We start from the raw sequence: 18,857 nt of genomic DNA, 5'->3' as shown, positions 1-18,857 counted from the left end.
GAAGGCTTCACGCATGAACGACGAGCCATGGGTAGACATGGCTCGTGATTTCCACCGGAAACGAACTGGCCGAGGGGGATGGATCGTCGGAACCATCGGGGGAGAGCTAGTTGACCCGAGACCGGTCCTTAACGTTGATCGCTTTAATCGATTATTCACAAAGTGATAGTTGAACGGGGAGAGAGAAAGAGAGAGAACTTCTTTTCCCTTTATTTCGGGCGGAAGAAAGGAAAAACGAGATTAGAGAGAATACGTATGGCGCCGGAAATAAATTGAATGTTAGGAAAATTGATAGAATTCGTGAAACACTTTTCTTCATTCGTGTATACACAGGATTATTATTATTTATAAAGTATGGTATTATTAGTAATGAATAATACTCACCTTGTATGATTAAATTAATTGCATCAATTAATCTGATCAATTCCTTTTAAAAATCATTCTATCAAATATTCTAAAAATGGAAGTATTTTTCCCATTTCTTCTTCTTCATCATGGGCAAAAATAAAGTTGACCAAACTATATAATAATTTTCCTTGCAATGGAATTTCCCAAATATTCAAAATAGAGTCTTCCTCTTGCAGCCAGATCTGGAGAATAATCAAATCATTCTATCAAATATTCCAAAAATGTAGTAGTAAAAGTATTTTTCCCATTTCTTCTTCATAAACTTGACCAAACTATATAATAACTTTCCTTGCAATGGAATTTCCCAAATACTTAAAATAGAGTCTTCCTCTTGCAGCTAAATCTGGAGAATAATCAAATCATTCTATCAAATATTCCAAAAATGGAAATATTTTTCCCATTTCTTCTTCATCATGAGCATAAATTTGACCATATAATTGACCAAATACTCAAAATAGAGTCTTCCTCTTCTGTAATCTGTAATCAGATCTGGAGAATAATCAAATCATTCTATCAAATATTCCAAAAATGTAGTAGTAAAAGTATTTTTCCCATTTCTTCTTCATAAACTTGACCAAACTATATAATAACTTTCCTTGCAATGGAATTTCCCAAATACTTAAAATAAAGTCTTTCTCTTGCAGCCAGATCTGAAGAATAATCAAATCATTCTATCAAATATTCCAAAAATGGAAGTATTTTTCTTATTTCTTCTTCTTCATCATGGGCAAAAATAAAGTTGACCAAACCATATATAATAATTTTCCTTGGAATATTAATAATATTAATAATAATAAATTGGAATTTCTCAAATACTCAAAATAGAGTCTTCCTCTATCAGCCAGATCCGCTTGAGAATAATCGGTGCTGGTTGAAAATGTTTTCCTGCCTCTCTCTCTTTCCCTCTCTGAATCAGGATGATCCGTATTGTTGTCGGTAATCACGAACGGGCCGAATATAGTGGATAGAGGCCGAAAACGAGTCTATCGGCATTTAGCCGGGTTTCGTGAATGTAAACTAGGCGTTTCCTGCACGTATCGTACAAAGTGCTCGATTCGCTGGTCTTTTTTCACCGGGCCGATCGATAATGCCATTGCAAACACCCTGTATGTGCTCGGTTAATGTTAATGGCAGGGGCTGGCTCGGGTGAACGGTGTGGGTTGCCCCTTTGCCCGTGAGTTAGAGCTTCCTGAGGCTTTCCCCGCATCCACCGAACCACCCTCGCCTGCTCGAGGCCCGTGCTTGGCTAATGGTAACGCCAGGAAATATCAAAAGTCGTCTCCGTTACCATACTTTTTAGTTTTCCCTCGTCTTTCTTCCCTTTTCTCTTACACAACAGATATCCAAGTCCTTGTACTTGCAGCTTTTTCATTACCTCTCCTTTTCCTTTCTCTTCCTCTCCCTTTTCTTTTTTTTTTTTATTGTTTGATAAATAGATTCTTATTAAGGGAAGAGAATAAAGGATTGTTGAAGAATCGAAGAACTTTGAAGAATTGGAAAGGGAAAGTTTTGTTTGTCACTGAAAAAAAAATATGTTGAAACATTGTTAGTGATTTATTTCCTTTTGAATTTATAAGAATATTCTTATATTCTTATATCTTTATATCCTCATTAATTCTTGTTTGTATAGGAGAAAATAATAAATTATCAATATTATTGATGATATTTTTAAAGTAAAAAATAATAAATTATCAATATTATTGATAATATTTTTAAAGTCAATTTTTATATTTTCATATTCAAAGTTGGAAACATAAATTTATTTTTTATTTAAGATGGTTAATTTTTGCTGGTTTCATAAGAAATATTGAACAGAAGTAACGATTGCTTGAATATTTTTATCCAGATATGAAAGGAATTTTTATGACGGGAATTAGTTACCGTAAAAAATTTCCTGGTTTCCCTGCTCATTGTTCTTTTGGTCCGTTTTCATTCGAGTTAACCGCGAGACCAGAAAGTAATATATTAAAACAACCTTGATCTACAACGATACCGAGCAGCGGTTAACGCGGTTATCATCGGTAACACGATCGTTGAAATGATAAAAAATGTATCTAACTCGGGAGAACAAATGTAATCACTGCTTGTCACGAACACAATGCATTCAACAGGTTAGTGCTGCATATTAAAAAGAGTTTATTCGCATGCTTATAAATCCACCTCGACATTCCGGAGAAAGATTTCTCTTAGTTTCGCAAAAAATTCTCCATTCCCGCTAAAAAATCTGGAAAAAAGAAAAAAATTGCAAAAAATCACCAAGTTTCGTCATTGTTATACATACAAATATTTACAAATTAAATTTTAAAAGTTTAAATCGTTTTAAGACTTGCATCGATCAAAAATAGTAAGTTTTAATGTAAAATTAAAAAATTATACCAACCAATCAAAATATTCGAATACTAAGTCTTAATCGAGAAGTTTAATCTCTACAACTTTTATCGTAATTTACATTATTACAAATTTAGGTTATATGTTATTGAAACAAAAAGTCCAATAAAAGAATCACGAGATTTAAACAATGGCATCTCTCCATTTTATTCTAATCGGGAACAACCATGAATATGATATCTGTAACTGAATATACAACCCTTTAATTGGAAACAATAGTTCGACGAGGATAGATCAGAGCGTTGAAAAGGCGTATATAATCGAGGCACGTTTCGGCCGCGCGCAGATTTCACCCGAGGGAATTGTCGATATCGTGTGATTTAATTTGTTACAATTAGGGCAAAGGGTCCCTTAGGTGGGACAGTGCCCGTCCAAAAGAGAGAAAGAGAACAAGAGAGAATGTGACAGACAAAGGGAGTTCACCGCGCCCTGCTATTAATATCAGTTAACGACCTGATATGATCGCTCGTCTATGCTCGCAGACAAGCTGCCATCGGTGGGTTCGAGTTTATGGGTTAGGACCATATGCTCGAATCATGGTTTCGATCACGATTCACACTCTAATCGATCCACTGAGTCACCGGTTAGAATCCATTCTAAGTTTTTTAGTTAAATCAATCTGAAATTGATCGGGAAGAAGAACAAAGTGGTTTGACTTTTGATTGGTTAAGCCAATCTATTAAACGTTTTGATAGGATTTACCTGAAAACTCATTTTATTCCTATAGAATAGATCGAAGAACGAGATTATTCACTAATGATATTAATATTTTTTAAGAATGTAAATGAGAATGTATAATTACATCTTTTCACAAAAATTGTTCCTCTTATGCATTGTCCTTTGTTCTTTTATCACGATCTTTTTATTATCATGAATCGTTAAATGAATTTAAATATTTTCATCGTAACAATCTGGTGTGAATAATCACACGTTAAACGTAAAAACACAACAAATTTTCAAATTATCTCACAAAGACTCATGTCAACTATTAAACCTAACCTATGATCAAAAAAATTCTTAAAGTCGAAGTTCGTATCTTCATATATTACATAATGCTATATTTCATCTTCTATTTACGAAAAATTTTGTTTACACGTATAAAATTCAATCAATTGTCACTACTTCTTTTATATAAATCATTTCTCTTCGTTCGAAAAAATTGCCACAAACGTAACGTAATAATATTCTTTATCTAAGCTAACTCGAAGCTAACTCGAAGTCTATATCGAAGAGAGAATCGAGAGTTCGCTGTCAAACACCATGGGATATAGGAAAAGCGGCGTCGGGTGCACGTAGAGAGAACGACCGATAACAATAGACAGGGACCGTGGTCTATCTAGCAGGCATCCGGGCCAACGTCGAAACGAGGCTGGTGCCGCGCGCGGATTACCATAAGCATTCATATATGCAACCTCGCATTATACTTGCATACCCGGCATAAAGGTGGCCGTGTCGACGCTCGTATTGGACAGCGGCCGCAGGTATATGTATTGCAACGGCTGGCCGGCCGGTCGGTCGGCTACTTACTTACGTGTACCGGACCGCCTTCACGAGTCGCTGGCACGCGAGCCTGATTGACTTGTAGATGAGGCGACACAGTCGATATACGCCAAGAGTCGACTCTGAAACTCCCGTCATGGCTACCGATGCCCGTGCAATTCTGGTTCCCCTTCTCCTTTGGTTTGTGTGTATTGTTGGAACCCAGCGAAGGATATGTGTGTATACATATTCATATGTACATATATCAGTTATATTTTATAATGTGCATAATCTCTTAAGTACGAATTTTAATTGTTTAATTGTTCGTTTGTTTTTTTTAAATGTGATTGGAAATAGTATATAAATTGTACCATAACATCGATTGTTCGATCGACAGTAGAAAAGTAATTATTAAGCTTATTTATTTACATACGTATAAAAATACATACAAATATATTAATTTGCTATTTCAAATTTTACTTCAATCGAAATATATTCTTAAGATTTGATAAAAATAACGTATACTTTTTAGTACAAAGAGGTTAGGTTAAATTTGGAAGACACATGTGAAGAATATGAACATAAATAATTCGTAATAAGAATAGAATATGTTGAGTTAGATTTAAAGGTAAATTAAGTTTATGATATAAATGAAGTGAAAGTGATTTGAAATTGAAATGATAAAATAACTATATATCATAAAAAATTTTATGTGGTATGAATTTGTTTGATATACTTATATACTAATATTTGTATGAATTCATCTCATATTGATATTTATCATTTATCTAGTAAAGTATCATCGTTGAAAAATGAAACGTAATAAAAATGGAAATTCTCGAAACATGTCATGATTTTGGAATCATTTATTTGATGTTTTAGTTGAAAAAATTGAGATTCATTTCAATTGAGTTAAGTATTTTTATTTATATTTCATAGCTTTAAAGTTGAAAAAAGTTATAAAAGTTATAGATATAATTATTATATATTTTTAGTAATATTAATCAATGATTAAATTAATCTTATATAAAAATTGCAGGAAAAAATTTTATTGAAATGTCGAAAATGCCGTTTTTTTTTTGCCACCAATCTTCTTGAGATCATCGTTAGTCATTTTCTGCAAGGTGGCCACATACCCCCACGAGATTTTCCCGTCTCTCTCTTCAACTCTCCCCTACTAAACCTTCTTTTTCAAACGTTCCCTCGCAGCCACCGACCGTTATCTAGTTAATTAATCTCCGCCGACGGCGGTAGTCGACTAGCAGGGCGGCAAAACTCCCACCATTTCTGCAATCGTAACGAGCCACGACAACGAAAGTGTCGAGCACCATCCCCTTCATTCACCCCAGATTTGCAACTGTCCCCACTTTCGTACTGTAAAATTTTAACCGCTGTAAAAAAACTTTTGATCAAATTTATCGAAAAAATAATTGAAAGCCAAGAAGTTGAGATACAATTTTAATAATAATTATAATACAAAAATATAATTATAATAATAATAATACAAAAATAATATTTCTCTAGTAGTTTCAAATTAAAAATTATTATTACATATATTATTTCCAAATTTCCAATAATTACAAATATAATTTGATTTAAAAGATAGAAATTTCACCAAATCTGATTATTTTAGAAAGCACTCCAAGGATTAATCCTACATTCAGCGAACATCGTTCCTCAAAATTCCCTGAAATCCCGCTGCGAGTTAAATCCTCTCGGTTCGACCGCAGAACACCAGTGGCGACATCATTTTCATCCTACAAACTACTACTATTCGCAGGTAAAACCGTGACGAAATCAGACTTAACCCTGGATAACCACCTACCGCCGACCTAATTTACCGAACGAATTCATCGAATCTGTTTCAGTTACCCGTCGGAACAAATTCATCGATCGGTCCCCCCTCGTTCGCAGCTCGGCCCAACACTCTTAGAGTCTACCGGCGGAGCGGACAGATGTCCTAGGCCGACGTTGCGACGCGTGCGGGTGGGTGGCTCGTGGCGTGGTGCTCGTGGTACGGTACGCACGGTGCGCCCCCTGATGCGGGGTGGGCAAGTATTGATTGGGTCGGCGCGTTGGTCGCGACTTTCGTGTCCGGAGTGCAAGAAGAGAGGGTGGCGGAATCGGCAGGCGCCATCACGCGGGGCCACCGCGACCGTCGTCTGAAGGGCCGTCCAGCCAGTGGCCGCGATCTCGATTCACCGAAAAGATGGTCATGATGGCTGGCATGGACGACCACGAGCGAAAAGTCGTCGCCGAGTTCTGCCACCTGCTCGAGAAGAGCAAGCAGCTGTTCAACGGGCTACGGGATCTGCCACAGTACGGGCACAAGCAGTGGCAGGGCTACTTCGGGCGCACCTTTGACATCTACACGAAGTTGTGGAAGTTTCAACAGCAGCACAGGTGAGTGAGATGGAAAAAAAGAAGGAGGAGGAAAGGAGAAAAGATAAAGATAGAGATAAGAAAGAGGAGGGAGGGGGAAAAAAAGGAAATAAGAAGAAAGGTAATCGCATGCATCATCGTGTCGAGTATATACCGGAGGGTCACACGGTGAGTCATCGTTGGACAAGGGTGGCCGCTGGCGTGGCCGAAGCCATCGATCACACGCGCACCGTCCTCCACGCCACGAGGTCCTTTAAAGCGATCCGCGACTCCGTCAGGATAACAGCGAGTATTAGACTGTGCGCTCTCGGTGTTCTCTCGATCTCGTCCGGAAAGGGCCGAACAGGTCGCGAGCGCGGACGAACAAGCGTTCGTATATCGTGGAAAACGTAATAGTGGCCGTCGCGGGGGAACGTATAACGGGATCGGTTGTGACACCGTTCGCGAAGGACCACGATCCTTTTACCTACGCACTCGGCCCAACCATGTGACGTGAGCGTGAATGGAGAGAATCGTGCGCGCGAGTGAACACGGTCACGCGTGTGCGTATAGTACATGCCTACGTACCGTTACGCTTACGTATTCTGATCCTCGCGCGGATATCTCTTGGGGATAAGAGTATTTTTCGTGGATTGTTAAATATTTTACAAGGATTGAGAACGTGTCAAGGTCACGTTTTTATCAATTTTTTTTAATTAATTTTATACATAGCGTATTATTAATAATTTAATATTTGTTTTTAAATAAATATTATTTAATTTTTATTATATTATATTATATTATATTTATTATATTATTTAATTTTTAACAGATTGATTTTGATGGAGAGTTGATACATTGTTGACATATTATTTGTGTCTTTTACATGCATTAATTTATTAAACTATTTATATAATTTTATTATAGAATTGTTTTTAAGATAATTTTTATTTTTATTTTTTTTTTAGAAAGAAGAATGTTTCTTATATTTTCCTTTATCCAAGTTTTCGTTCGAGGTTTCTGTGAATTTTTGAATTTCAAGAAACAAGATTTCTCGAGTAGTTTAGAAAAAAATGTGGTTCATGGTTATTTGGCAAATTAAGCAGTTTATGAATTGGAGAATCGATTTCAGAGATCAGATACGACTGTATAAGTTTGGTGTGACCTATTCCAAATCTATTTAATGCTATTTGTAGATTTAAAATATATTTTGCAGGCTCGCGTATCACATTGCTTTGAAATAATTTATCGATTCGAATATCCTTTTGAAAAAGTTAAAAATCTTGAAGGAATAAATGAGAATTCGAGATATTCCACGGCATTTATTTTTTTTAATTCGTTTTAAAATAACGAAATAGATGTCTTTATTCAATTTGTAACATGTTTAAACTCGCGCAATATCCATTTCTTCACTTTCTTTGCTCTTTCTATTTATGTCAAGTGATTAGTGAACAATTACAGAATACCTTAGACTCCTTTGAAACACGGTCTCCTTTATCGTTTCATTATATTCAATAATCTCTATTAAAATTTTATCATCTTGATGGCATCTTTTGACCTTTCTCTTGATTTATTCTTCAATGAAAAATCATCAGTCTTCTAAATTCTACGAGAATATAATAAATGTAACATTATTTTTTTAAAATCATATATATATATATTAAAAAGTTAATTTGTAAAATCATCACACAACGAAAACTCATTAATATTTCAAATTATTTAAAGATTATTAAAAATCGCGAAAGATTGGTTAAAAGCGTCACTCTATGTATCTCGACTCACCTGGCAAAATTTGTCTCGTCGGCCCGCTCGAATTTTCTTCCACGCGTACACTTTGCTCTTTATTTACTCTTTCGATTCTGTTGCACCGGATGCCCGGTAATCTTCGGCCCTTTGTCCCTTTCCCTTTTGATCGTAAAGTGTCATCAAGTTGGGCCGGCTGGACTGATGGTGCGACTCGACAAAGAGTCAATTGTCTATCCGGCTATTCACAACGCCTCGCGCGCGCACACACACATATATATATATATATATATACGCGATGTGTAGTACGTGCAATACGGTGTGTAACACGTGGATGCATAGCGTACATAGGTAGACACGCGATCGTGGCGCCGTCAAATGTTAATAAATATCGGGGACGCTCTTTCAGGATACTCGACACAAACAATAAAGGGAAAGTTTCTCGAAACGTGCAGCAGCCGCCAGTTTTCAAAACTATCTGTGTTTCCTTTTTTCCCCCTCCTCCTCTCCATTTCTTTTCCCTTTTGTTGTTCCTTTCCATCGACGTATCCATCCGTGGTTTATATTATTCGTTCCGTCCGTTCGTGTCGTTATCGCGCGGCCAGAAAGCTGTAAAACGTAATGGCGTGATTAATACGATTATGCGGTGCGTTCGCCCGGCAGACCAATAACCAATAAAAGGCGCGCGTGACACTACACGCGCGCTTGCGCATATCGTTGTTCCAGGGCGATACTCGACACGAAGTACGGGCTGAAGAGGTGGCAGATCGGCGAGATCGCGAGCAAGATCGGTCAACTCTACTACCACTATTACCTACGCACCAGCGAGACCAGCTACCTTCACGAGGCCTACTCGTTCTACGCGGCGATACGGGGCCGCGCATACTACAGCCGCGCCGCCAAGGAGGACAGAAGCGATCTGATGGTAAAGAAGCTCAGGTACTACGCCCGTTTCATCGTCGTCTGCCTGCTGTTGAACCGCATGAAGCTCGTCCGCGAACTGGTCCAAGAGCTGGACGCGCAGATCGCCGATTACACGAGCACCTACGAGCCCGAGGATCAGCTCGAGTGGAACCTGGTCCTCGACGAGATCAAGGCGTTCGTGAAGGCCGAGTCGACCGTGGGAGTGGTGCACTCGGACACGAACCCCGTTATACTTACCCACAGGCTGGGTCCACAGACCTCGCCCCCGATCGAACGTACGCCACCCATGTGCCTATCCCTGCAGGAGATCCTGATCGTCGGCAATTGCGCCGACCAGGTGAAGTTTAGTGAGTTGTCGATGGACATGTTCAGGATGCTTCAAACCCTGGAGAGGGAGCCGAGGGACGATCCTAATCACCTTCACGACGCGTCGCCGGCCGGCAGGATGCCGTTCAGGCCCGGGGCGTATCCGGGCGCCGAGAACGGGGCCCCGAGGCGGGACAATCCGCACAAGTACCTGTTGTACAAGCCGACCTACAGCCAGGTACAGGTATTCCTCGCGAGCGGGTTCAAGGAGCTGCCCGCTAACGGGGCGCTGTTGCTCTACTTGTCGGCGGACGGCTGCTTCTCCACCGTCAAGCATCCGGAAGAAAGTGAGTGTTCCCTTTGATACCGGCCACCGATCACGCTTCCGCGAATATTTTAGAGCCTTGGCTGTGCCGTTCTTTCCGTTTTCGCTGCTCGCCACTTCGATGTCTTTCGAGGAATAGACGTAGGATAGGACACGTGTGTATGTACGTGTGTATACACATATATAGGCTGTGGAGAGAGACGAGGCTTTCATTTGATTGTTGCTTGTTGCTTGCTGCTAACCTCAAAAACGAGGTTAATTTATTTAACGCTGTCGAATGTTTAATTTCGTGTCGTATATATTGTAGGATTCTTTGTGATTTGATATAAAAATTGCTCGAATTAGTTAGGGACGTTTCTTCGTGTTACTTTTTTGATCTTGTAGTAGTAAAGTTTTGTCAAAATATACGTACGCGTAATGTCTGCAAAAATCCTCGCTTCACGACCTAAAAATCGCCACAACGAAACACTCGGCGTAAACTAAAAGCAACCAGTTGATCGATCAAAGCATCGAATCGCGTCCATTCTCTCGACAACGAAAATAGTTTTAAAAAGGCGATTGGTCTCCACTAGATCTCGTTGATCGGCCGAAAATTACTTATCACGATAGAGGGCAGCCGTTGATGCACGACGAAAGCAAATCACACGCTCGACCAAGCTGAAGGTAGACGCGTGTCGACGTTTTCGGTCAGTTTCCTCGGCCGGTAATCTAGTTAGAATAAGCTCTCTACCGTTCTATCGGTATTGTCTACTCTTCTCCTTCAATGGTAGAAATTGTGGTTGGTATCGTATCTCTCCAATTCTCGCGATGATTTTACCTCGTAGAACGTCGTCTGCCGCATCGTCTCGAAACGAGCGTTATAACGATAAGCTTAAATCCCGCAATAACTGTCCCATCGACACGGAAACGACCGTGAAAGGATAAGCCGTGTCGCAACGGTGTTATACGGTGGCTAGAACACCGAGTGTGGATCCGCTTTTAAGCGCGTGTCGCTAATTGGATCACACCGAGTCAGTCGGACCATCGCTTTTCTTCTATTCGTTCAAGGGCTTCCAGTGAGCATACGAGCCGCTCTCTTGGTTGATTTAGTCACTGAAAGGAACGCTCTTTTCGTTCGGCAGTACGAACAGTATTTGGATTATGTAAAGTCGAGCGCGGAAGACCGGAAAGTGTTTGATCGTAACTGATCATGGCGATGAGTTGCAAAGACATCTAGTGACAGTCTGTTCCAACTTTTTTTTTTTTTTTCTAATCTTTTTCCTTCGAAATTATTGTAGTTGGAAAATATTGGATATTTATTATTTCGATAAAAATGTATAACGATACGAAAGGAGATAAATAAATACGATTTATATTACGCACGGAGATTAGAATACGTATTGCTTTACGTTAGTCAGAGCTAATAATTGGCTAGAATAGAAAGCTTATAGAATTAGAAGCTTGGTGATGACTATTTTAAGTATTTAAAAGTATTTTTTATAAAACTACCAACAATTCTACGAATTTAACAAACTGGCTCTTCCTAATTCACTCAGGGTAATTGAATTATATCTAAAAATAACTTCCCTTCGTTAACACCTGGAAATATTGTTCATTGTTCCACGAAAAAAAATTCCACACAGGATCTTTTTCTTCTTCAAAATCAACATCTTTAATTGGATTCGCGAAAAGATCAGTAGAAGATACCACAACTCGAGTGTAGCAGAAAGAACACACGCCACCTTCTCTCTCTCTCTCTCTCTCTCTTTCCTTGTCTTTAATTAGTGCCCATCCTCATGAAAGTTTTATGCGGATCGAAAGAAGACATCTCAAGAGTCTCGCGAGATGCACACGACCATGACCCTTTATAGCGGTGCCCGTTGAATTAACTAAATAGAAAATTCAGCCCGTTTGGATAGTTTCCTAATATTCCATGCGTCTCCACCGTTGACAAACCATCATGTTTCGATCTATATAACATAATCGTCATTCCGATTTAATTAATTATTCGTTTAACGTTTTAAACGACGAGAATTCGTTGCGCAACGCTTTCGATGTCTTTCGTTGTATTATGTTTATGTGTATGTATATTCGATATTTATCGATGTCGCATGTAGATAGGCGTGTATATATATATATATATATATACATATATATTATCAGTGACCAAATCGGTGATAAAAAAATTTTGATGGCGTATCGTAAAAGTTTTACATCCTTCTGGCTAGTTTTTTCCTTGATTGAAATAATGATTAATAATAAAAATAGTTCCTCTTTCTAGGAATTATTTGCGTTATTTGCATTTTGATAATCTTTCTTTTTATATCGGAAAAAAGTATTAAGAGAAAGTATTAAGAGAAAAGTAAAAAGAAATATTTCGTAATATAATAATATTTAGAAATCGATAGATAGAAAAACTAACTCTTCACAATCTTCACGTGACCCGTTTTCGTCGAAATCAGGGAAATACGCTATCGAGACTTGGCCACCCACTGTATTCGAGCGAACCGCTCTTTTCCACACTCTATATTTTGACTTGCAATTTCTGTCCAATCATCGACCAATTTCTCTCTCTCTTTTCTCTTCTTCTATAGCGCAAGTATATACACTCTAAGTATATATAACGTTCGCTGAATGTAACGCGTAAAGCGGCTCTAAAAGAGCGAAAGAAGAGAAAAAGAAGAAAGGGAAGTAGGAAGAAGAAACAAAAAATTGGGCTCGAGACCGAAGGTCGACGATGTTGAAAAATTCAGCGAGCTGACCACCAAAGGAACGCTCGGAAGCCGCTATTCAGAGCGCGGCGGGGTTACCGCGCCGGCCGAGAAGGCGAAAACGGTCTTTCAACGAAAGTAGAGTAGCGCATCCGTGCCAAGGTCACTCCGCGGTAGAGATTCCAACCAGTCGGCCCGCTGGATTCTAAGTTTGCAATCAATATCGAAATACGCGGCGACGCGTCGATATCGAAGAAACCCCTCTGGCCATGTTTCTTCTCCCCTCCCTTTCCAGCAAATCTCTGCTTTTAGTCTTAGCTGTTAAAAAAAAAAAAGAAAGAAAGAAGAAAAAGAAAGGAAAGCTTACGAATCTGTTTTTAAAGATTAAAGTATTATTCGTACGTATACGGAGGAATTAAATTTGATGGAAGAAAGAGAAGAGAGGAGAATAGATTTGTTTGTTTTTGCGACTTGTTTATGTAGGTTAATTCTAGTGGAAAAGGAGAGCAATGGTCAGACGCGCGGGAAAGTAGGCAGAGTTTAAATGCAGAATTGTTCCCGTTCCAAAAAAGCGCGGTACAAATTACAATGTCGCGTTGCGATCTAGTCCGGGCGCAAATAAATCTTTCAAGGATAGAGGGAACGATTTTGGTAACGGTCCAATTTCGATCGAGCCGCGGCGGTGTCTCGAAAAAAAAGCGACACGGTCCGACGATCTTCTCTGCTCATTGTTGTTCGTTCGAAACGAAGCTTGAGCCAGCCGCGCGTGAACGGCCGATGCAACTGATCGCCGCTTTATTTATAGGAACGCCACCACGCGAGAGCGAGCCTAAACATAACCTAAACGTTTCGCGTTTAAAAATACCCGTTAAAGTCGTTCGTGAAAAGTGTATATTTCAATTTTCGAACGAGGAAGATTAATCTTCGTAATTCGATAATTCAAATTTCTAAACGATTATTAACAATCACGTTTCAAATCTCTCCAAATCGAAAAGTTTCGAACTTTTAGAACGAGAATCTCTTAATTTGGAAATTCGAAACACGAGGAAAGGAAAAGAAAGGTTTTTTTTTAAGTGAAACCGCGCCACGAAACTTGAATCGCACGATGTTGATAAACCTTCCGATCTTGCAGTGGGGTACGACCTGGGTGGCGTTTCCACGTGCAGCAAGAGGGACCCGGAGCACGGGAAGAGGCCGACAGGTGGGAAGGAACCGCACTGCCTATATCCGGGTGACCTCTACCCGTTCACGAGGAAACCTCTGTTCGTGGTCGTCGACTCGGACAACAGCTTCGTATTCCAGCAGATACCTCGTTACTTCGGCCAGCCGTTGATGGTGCTGATGTCGCCTCAGGACACGCCGCCCACGTTACGCGACATTCGACACAGCGGCAGCCTGTTCACTCTGTTTCTCCACGCCCCCCTAGCCGCGTTTTGCCTTATATGCAACATCGGCAGTCTGGCCGTGCACCATTGGGAGCGGTGCCAGCGTTACATCGAGCGATTCCTCATCGAGGCCTGTCAGCTCGTCACGCACTCCAGATGCGGTAAGGATCCAGGACACGGTTGTTTTTGTTGCCTGACACGGCCTCTGTTCCACTTCTCTCTCTCTCTCTCTCTCTCTCTCTCTCTCTCTCTCTCTCTCTCTCTCTCTCTCTCTCTCTCTTTCTAGCCTCTGCCTGTCTTTCTCTTCTAATTGGATAGGTTAGGGGAATGGGTAGATCGGTGAAACTTTCTTGGCTCGGGCCTGTCTCTACATATTCGATCGTTCGACTTGGGCGGACGAGAATGTTGCTTTTACCAGTGATTTGCCAAAATGATTTTCGAATATTATAACTTTTTAACGTATCTCTTGTTTCACGATTATCGAAATTATTTTTGACAGAAATGTAACATATATTCACCGTATCATTTTACCTTTAGCTTAGATACTTTTAACGTCAAAAAGTTTTCGAGGTTTTGATTGCATCGTCTTTTTGAAATTTCTCTTCTCTTTTATTTCAAAATAGTTAAAATCTTCGTTGTGTCTCGCTTGGTAATTTCTGGTGATCGAAAATCGTCTCGGTTCGTTCACCGGTGGCCAGAAACGCGGTGAAAGGGATTTACAATTGCGTTCGAACGATAAACAGAGTTGGCCTAGATCCAACCCGTGTTTATCGCTGAACCGGCAATCTCGCCTCCTAGACGCGTGATCTAGGGTCGGCTACAAAGGGGCTCTCCATTGTTCCCTCCCGCGACAGCGATATGTCGTGTGCGAGTTTTCGAACGTACGAGTGGGGGGGGGGGAGGCTCCCTTTTGTCCCCGTCTATCTCTTTCTCTCTGTAATAGCCGTTAACCAAAGCTTTGCGCGGATACGTTTAATTCGCTTTCGCGGGGAAAGTTTCACCGAAAATCGATCGGGCAACCATCCACCCGGCTATCCAATCTATGGAGAGATAATTCGAAACTTCGAAACCACGAAATAACAACTGGGTTCTCGAGTAGTAACGCAACAACAGCAGCAACAGTAATACGCATATTTGCCGGCCACGTCTCCGGAATCATCGCCCAGAATTTTTCGACCGGATCGCGGACGTCAGTGAGCCATTTTTCCGAGATTAATGGCGAATCTAACCACAAAAATGGCGGATCCAATGATTAATATAGTAATATCTGAGAAAACAAATCGTAGATATAATTTCAAATATTACTGTCCTTAATTATTCGCACGAAAAACGAACTTCTCTAAACCGTATCATTATACCTTTTATTTGAAAAAAAAAAAAAAGAGAGAGGTTATGATGAAATGAAATTCCATATTCTTTTCCACTTTTGACAAATTCTTCTTACAAATTTTTTTGACGATGAAAATTTGATTATTTTATTATCCAGAGAAGAGAGAGAGAGAGGGAGGGGTGGCTCGTTTTTCACGCGGATAAGACTTGGACGGCGTTGAATTTGGAGAATCGAAAAGATTCAGCCAAGGGAGAGAGATACCTTAGCGGGATTCCACCCCTCCCCCTCTATCTGGTACAAGGGTTATCAACGCTTACGTAATCCCAGCGAGAAGTTTCTTAACCCTTCTTCTGCATCGAGGTCGAGAGATAAACTTATCACGGGCATTCCTGAAAAATCGCGAAAATTTATTTTACCGGGCGTGAGAGTTTCTTTCGTAAAAATTTACGAAAGAACGAACAACGAAAAAAAAAAAAAAAGAAAAGGAAGGATCAAGTCGGCGAACTGACGTCCCCGATCGTCGCTCGAGCCGGGAAAAAGAGGATCAAAATTCCGAAACGAAACGAAACGGAACGAACGAGCGTACAGAAAGGTGTTCGAAAGGTGTCTCGTTTGTAAATCGATCTGTTATGAGAGATTGTTCGATTTAAAATTTACGCGATTTTATTTCATTCTCTTTCTTCTTCTTTCTCCTCCTTTCTCGAAATTTCAACAAATTTTACGGAGAGTGAAACGCCAGTATAGGATATCTCACTTTTCGAAAAAAAAAAAAATTCCTCCACCTCGAAGAGCCTCAAAGAGTAATTTAATTTCCAAAAAAAAAAAAAAAAACCACCAACCTCAAACCACCATCACCACCACCACCACCAACAAAACTCTCCAAAGCAAAGAGGAGGAAAGAGAAGAAAGAAACGAAGAAAAAAAAATTACCACGCGCGCAACCGCAACAGAGACACCTTTGCAATCGTCTGTACGTATACACACACACATATGTCATAAAGAACAAAAAAAAAAAAAAGAGAGAAAAAAACCCCGAGATAAATAAAAATCCTTAAGCGGAGAGATCTGACCGAGCGCTTTTACCGGTCCACGCAGAGACCAGCGTGTTGCAATTCTTCGGCGACGATTTCCTACGACTGTTGCTGGTGCGCTACGTGTTCTGCGACGTGGTGTTGAATCTGCACCGGTCGTTCAGGGGTCGGCAGCAGAGGCCCCGTTGCCATCCGCCGTTGCCCGACGCGGAGGTCCTCGAGCATCCCACCCTCCATCACCTGGTGCTCGACCTGGCCGCCTGCCTCGACTGCCGCGACCACTTTCCGGACAGCAACGAGCTCGCCTGACCCAGGCATCTCCCCTGCCCGGCGCCCCACGAGTCCACGTCCCTGTTGCCGGCGTACACCCACGACTACGATTACGATTACTGTAACTATAATTGCAACAATAAAATCGTTACACTGAGACCTCATTAAACCGCGTCTGAACGAAGGAGAAACAAGGATGTTTAAATATATATATATATACGATGATAAGGATAAGTAAAGAGAGGTAAAAAAGAAACGAAAAAAAAAAAGGGAAAAGAGGAATGAGTATAGAGTATAAAGTAGGGACGTTAAATGGAAGAAATCACGTGTATCGTCGCTCGATAATATCGCGATGTATTCGTTGTGGATATCGTCGACGCCGTCTCAGGGTAACCCGGCGTCGTGACTTTTCATCGTCGTAAAAGTCGTCCACCGTCGTTCGACGATTCGTCCGCGAGTTCACGCCGCGTCGGTCTTCCGATTCGCTCGTCGTCGTGGTAAAGGTGAAAGAAGGACAATGCGACGCCGGGTTGTAACCGACGCGTTTGTCTCTTTCCGTGAGATAGAGAGAACGCGTGGAAAAAAACGTAAACACAGAGGGAAGAGGAGGAGCAGGAGGAGGAGAACGAACGAACGGACGAACGAATAAACAAACAAAGGGAATGAACATTTCTCGTGAATTCGTGGTTCTCCTTTAAGACTCGTTCTTATGTTAATCGCGACATACCGCTGCCAGTTTTTTTGCTACGGACTAGTAAACGAAACACAAAAAAAAAAAAACAGAGAAAAAGTCTATATATATATATATATATTATATAAATATATAAATATACAAATATATATATATATATATATAAAATGAATATGATATATTCTGTCACTGCGTCGATGGTAAAAAGAAAAAAAAAAAAGAAGAAAAAAGAAAAAAAAAAGAACAAAAAGATGAATTATTAATTATTATTACGTATGAAAGAGAGAGGCATGTTGTGATTATCGGTACATGTATAGACGAAAGAAAGAGTGAATTTGTACGCACTGGTGCTTTGTACGATTTTAAGAAGCTTTTAGCGTGTTTAAGAATGATTCGGTTCGGTTTCTTTTCCTTTTTTCGGTGTATTACGGGTTTCCGTTCGATTCTCGATTCGGATCGATCAGGCCACGCATCCTTTCCACCCTTCTCTGTCTCTTAAAGAAAAAGAAAAATAAATAAGAATAACGATATGTAAAAAAAGGGAGAAAAAAAAATAGAAGAAAAACAGATCGAAAAGTTAAGTCGCGGCAAATAATCGATCTTATAGAGAAGTTTGAAGAGAAATTCGTTTCTTTTTTTTTTTTTTTTTAATAAATAAAAAACAAATTGCGGATCTATTTTAAAACCGCGAATCAATGGCGTCTCGATGCCATCATGCACTTAAAAAACCTGTATTCGACATCCTTTACACAGTAACACATACACATGAACACGTACACATACGCGCGCGCGTTATATTTTGTTATACGAATGCGAGTCTCAGACTTTGCGATTCTATTTTCGTGATGTGTCCGCGAAGCGTGGATTTTCCAACTCTCTCTCTGTCTCTCTCTCTCTCTTTTACCCTCTCATCTCGTAATCATCCCACGCAGTCAACATCTCTTTCTCATCGGTTCTCCGCTACTTATTCTCCCTTTCTATCTCCTCCGTTTGTTTCTCCCTATTGTTATATAATTCCTTCTCGCACGTAGTGTTTCCAGATGAACCGAGAGAACGAGTATGATCGACGAGCGAAAATTTGAAAAAGATATTCAAAGAAACATTCTCCTCTTCTTCGACACCGAAAATAATATAATATGTCGGTTATGGGACACCAGGTATATAATTTTCCCACCACATTATATTAATATATAACACGTGTATTATTTTAATTTCATCTCTTCAATTTTTGTTACTTTCTTTTATTTTTTTTTTTTTTTTTCCCCACTCTCGACCATTCAATCTTCTCTCCCTCTCCGGTTCACGCTTTTTATTATCCTCCTCCGTTCATTTCCATTTTCCCGTTCACAGCTCTGCACAGTGGCCCGCCGACGTCACAGAGCGCCAACCGCGAGGCTCGTTTATTTATAAGCAAAAAGTAGAGCGGGCAGAACACGAGAGAGAGAGTGGCTCTCATTGAGAGATGACGATTCCGCGTCGAACGACTTCGCGCGTCTACGCACCGCGCGCCAGATCGGTTTAGCTTT

The 18,857-nt window shown here is 40.2% G+C and overlaps 2 protein-coding genes and 3 long non-coding RNA genes across 11 annotated transcripts in view; 1 reads left to right on the top strand and 4 right to left on the bottom strand.

Annotated features, from left to right (window-relative positions):
* The window catches only part of LOC551804 (transcriptional regulator ERG homolog), a 65,467-nt gene extending 65,023 nt beyond the window's left edge, over window positions 1–444 (bottom strand). For all 4 annotated transcript variants that reach the window (XM_016913202.2, XM_016913203.2, XM_006569436.3 and 1 more), the window contains exon 1: window positions 385–444. The gene's annotated coding sequence lies outside the window, so the exon portion shown is untranslated. The remainder of the gene's footprint in view (window positions 1–384) is intronic.
* A 1,182-nt stretch (window positions 445–1,626) lies between these two features.
* On the bottom strand, window positions 1,627–3,614 carry LOC102655232. Of its 2 annotated transcripts, XR_001703775.2 has the most exons (4): window positions 3,499–3,614; window positions 2,789–3,415; window positions 2,290–2,632; window positions 1,627–1,927 (listed from the first exon to the last, which is right to left on the bottom strand). It is a non-coding gene; the product is annotated as an uncharacterized LOC102655232 (long non-coding RNA). The 2 variants fall into 2 exon arrangements; XR_001703774.2 differs by having other exon boundaries at window positions 2,789–3,589.
* Window positions 3,615–4,422: 808 nt separating this feature from the next.
* On the top strand, window positions 4,423–18,591 carry LOC408910 (protein SCAI). 3 transcript variants are annotated; one of them, XM_026441840.1, is made up of 6 exons: window positions 4,423–4,511; window positions 5,909–6,055; window positions 6,144–6,678; window positions 9,106–9,956; window positions 13,757–14,170; window positions 16,435–18,591. In XM_026441840.1, exons 3-6 carry the CDS (start codon window positions 6,485–6,487, stop codon window positions 16,677–16,679), a joined length of 1,704 nt encoding a protein of 567 aa, XP_026297625.1. In that variant the 5' UTR covers window positions 4,423–4,511; window positions 5,909–6,055; window positions 6,144–6,484; the 3' UTR covers window positions 16,680–18,591. The 3 variants fall into 3 exon arrangements, with proteins under 3 accessions (XP_026297625.1, XP_026297626.1, XP_392438.3); XM_026441841.1 differs by having other exon boundaries at window positions 4,444–4,679; window positions 13,760–14,170; XM_392438.7 differs by having other exon boundaries at window positions 4,454–4,679.
* On the bottom strand, window positions 8,142–8,691 carry LOC102655089. The gene is made up of 2 exons (XR_411517.3): window positions 8,419–8,691; window positions 8,142–8,242 (listed from the first exon to the last, which is right to left on the bottom strand). It is a non-coding gene; the product is annotated as an uncharacterized LOC102655089 (long non-coding RNA).
* LOC113218904 lies at window positions 15,426–16,578 on the bottom strand. Its single transcript, XR_003305049.1, has 2 exons — window positions 16,423–16,578; window positions 15,426–15,728 (listed from the first exon to the last, which is right to left on the bottom strand). It is a non-coding gene; the product is annotated as an uncharacterized LOC113218904 (long non-coding RNA).
* Window positions 18,592–18,857: the final 266 nt, after the last annotated feature.

The sequence above is a fragment of the Apis mellifera genome, linkage group LG7 (genome assembly GCF_003254395.2).
Source record: "Apis mellifera strain DH4 linkage group LG7, Amel_HAv3.1, whole genome shotgun sequence".
In the NCBI taxonomy this organism is placed as follows: domain Eukaryota; kingdom Metazoa; phylum Arthropoda; class Insecta; order Hymenoptera; family Apidae; genus Apis; species Apis mellifera.
Note: the sequence above shows the minus strand (reverse complement) of the source record. Positions and strands in the feature narration are given on the sequence as shown.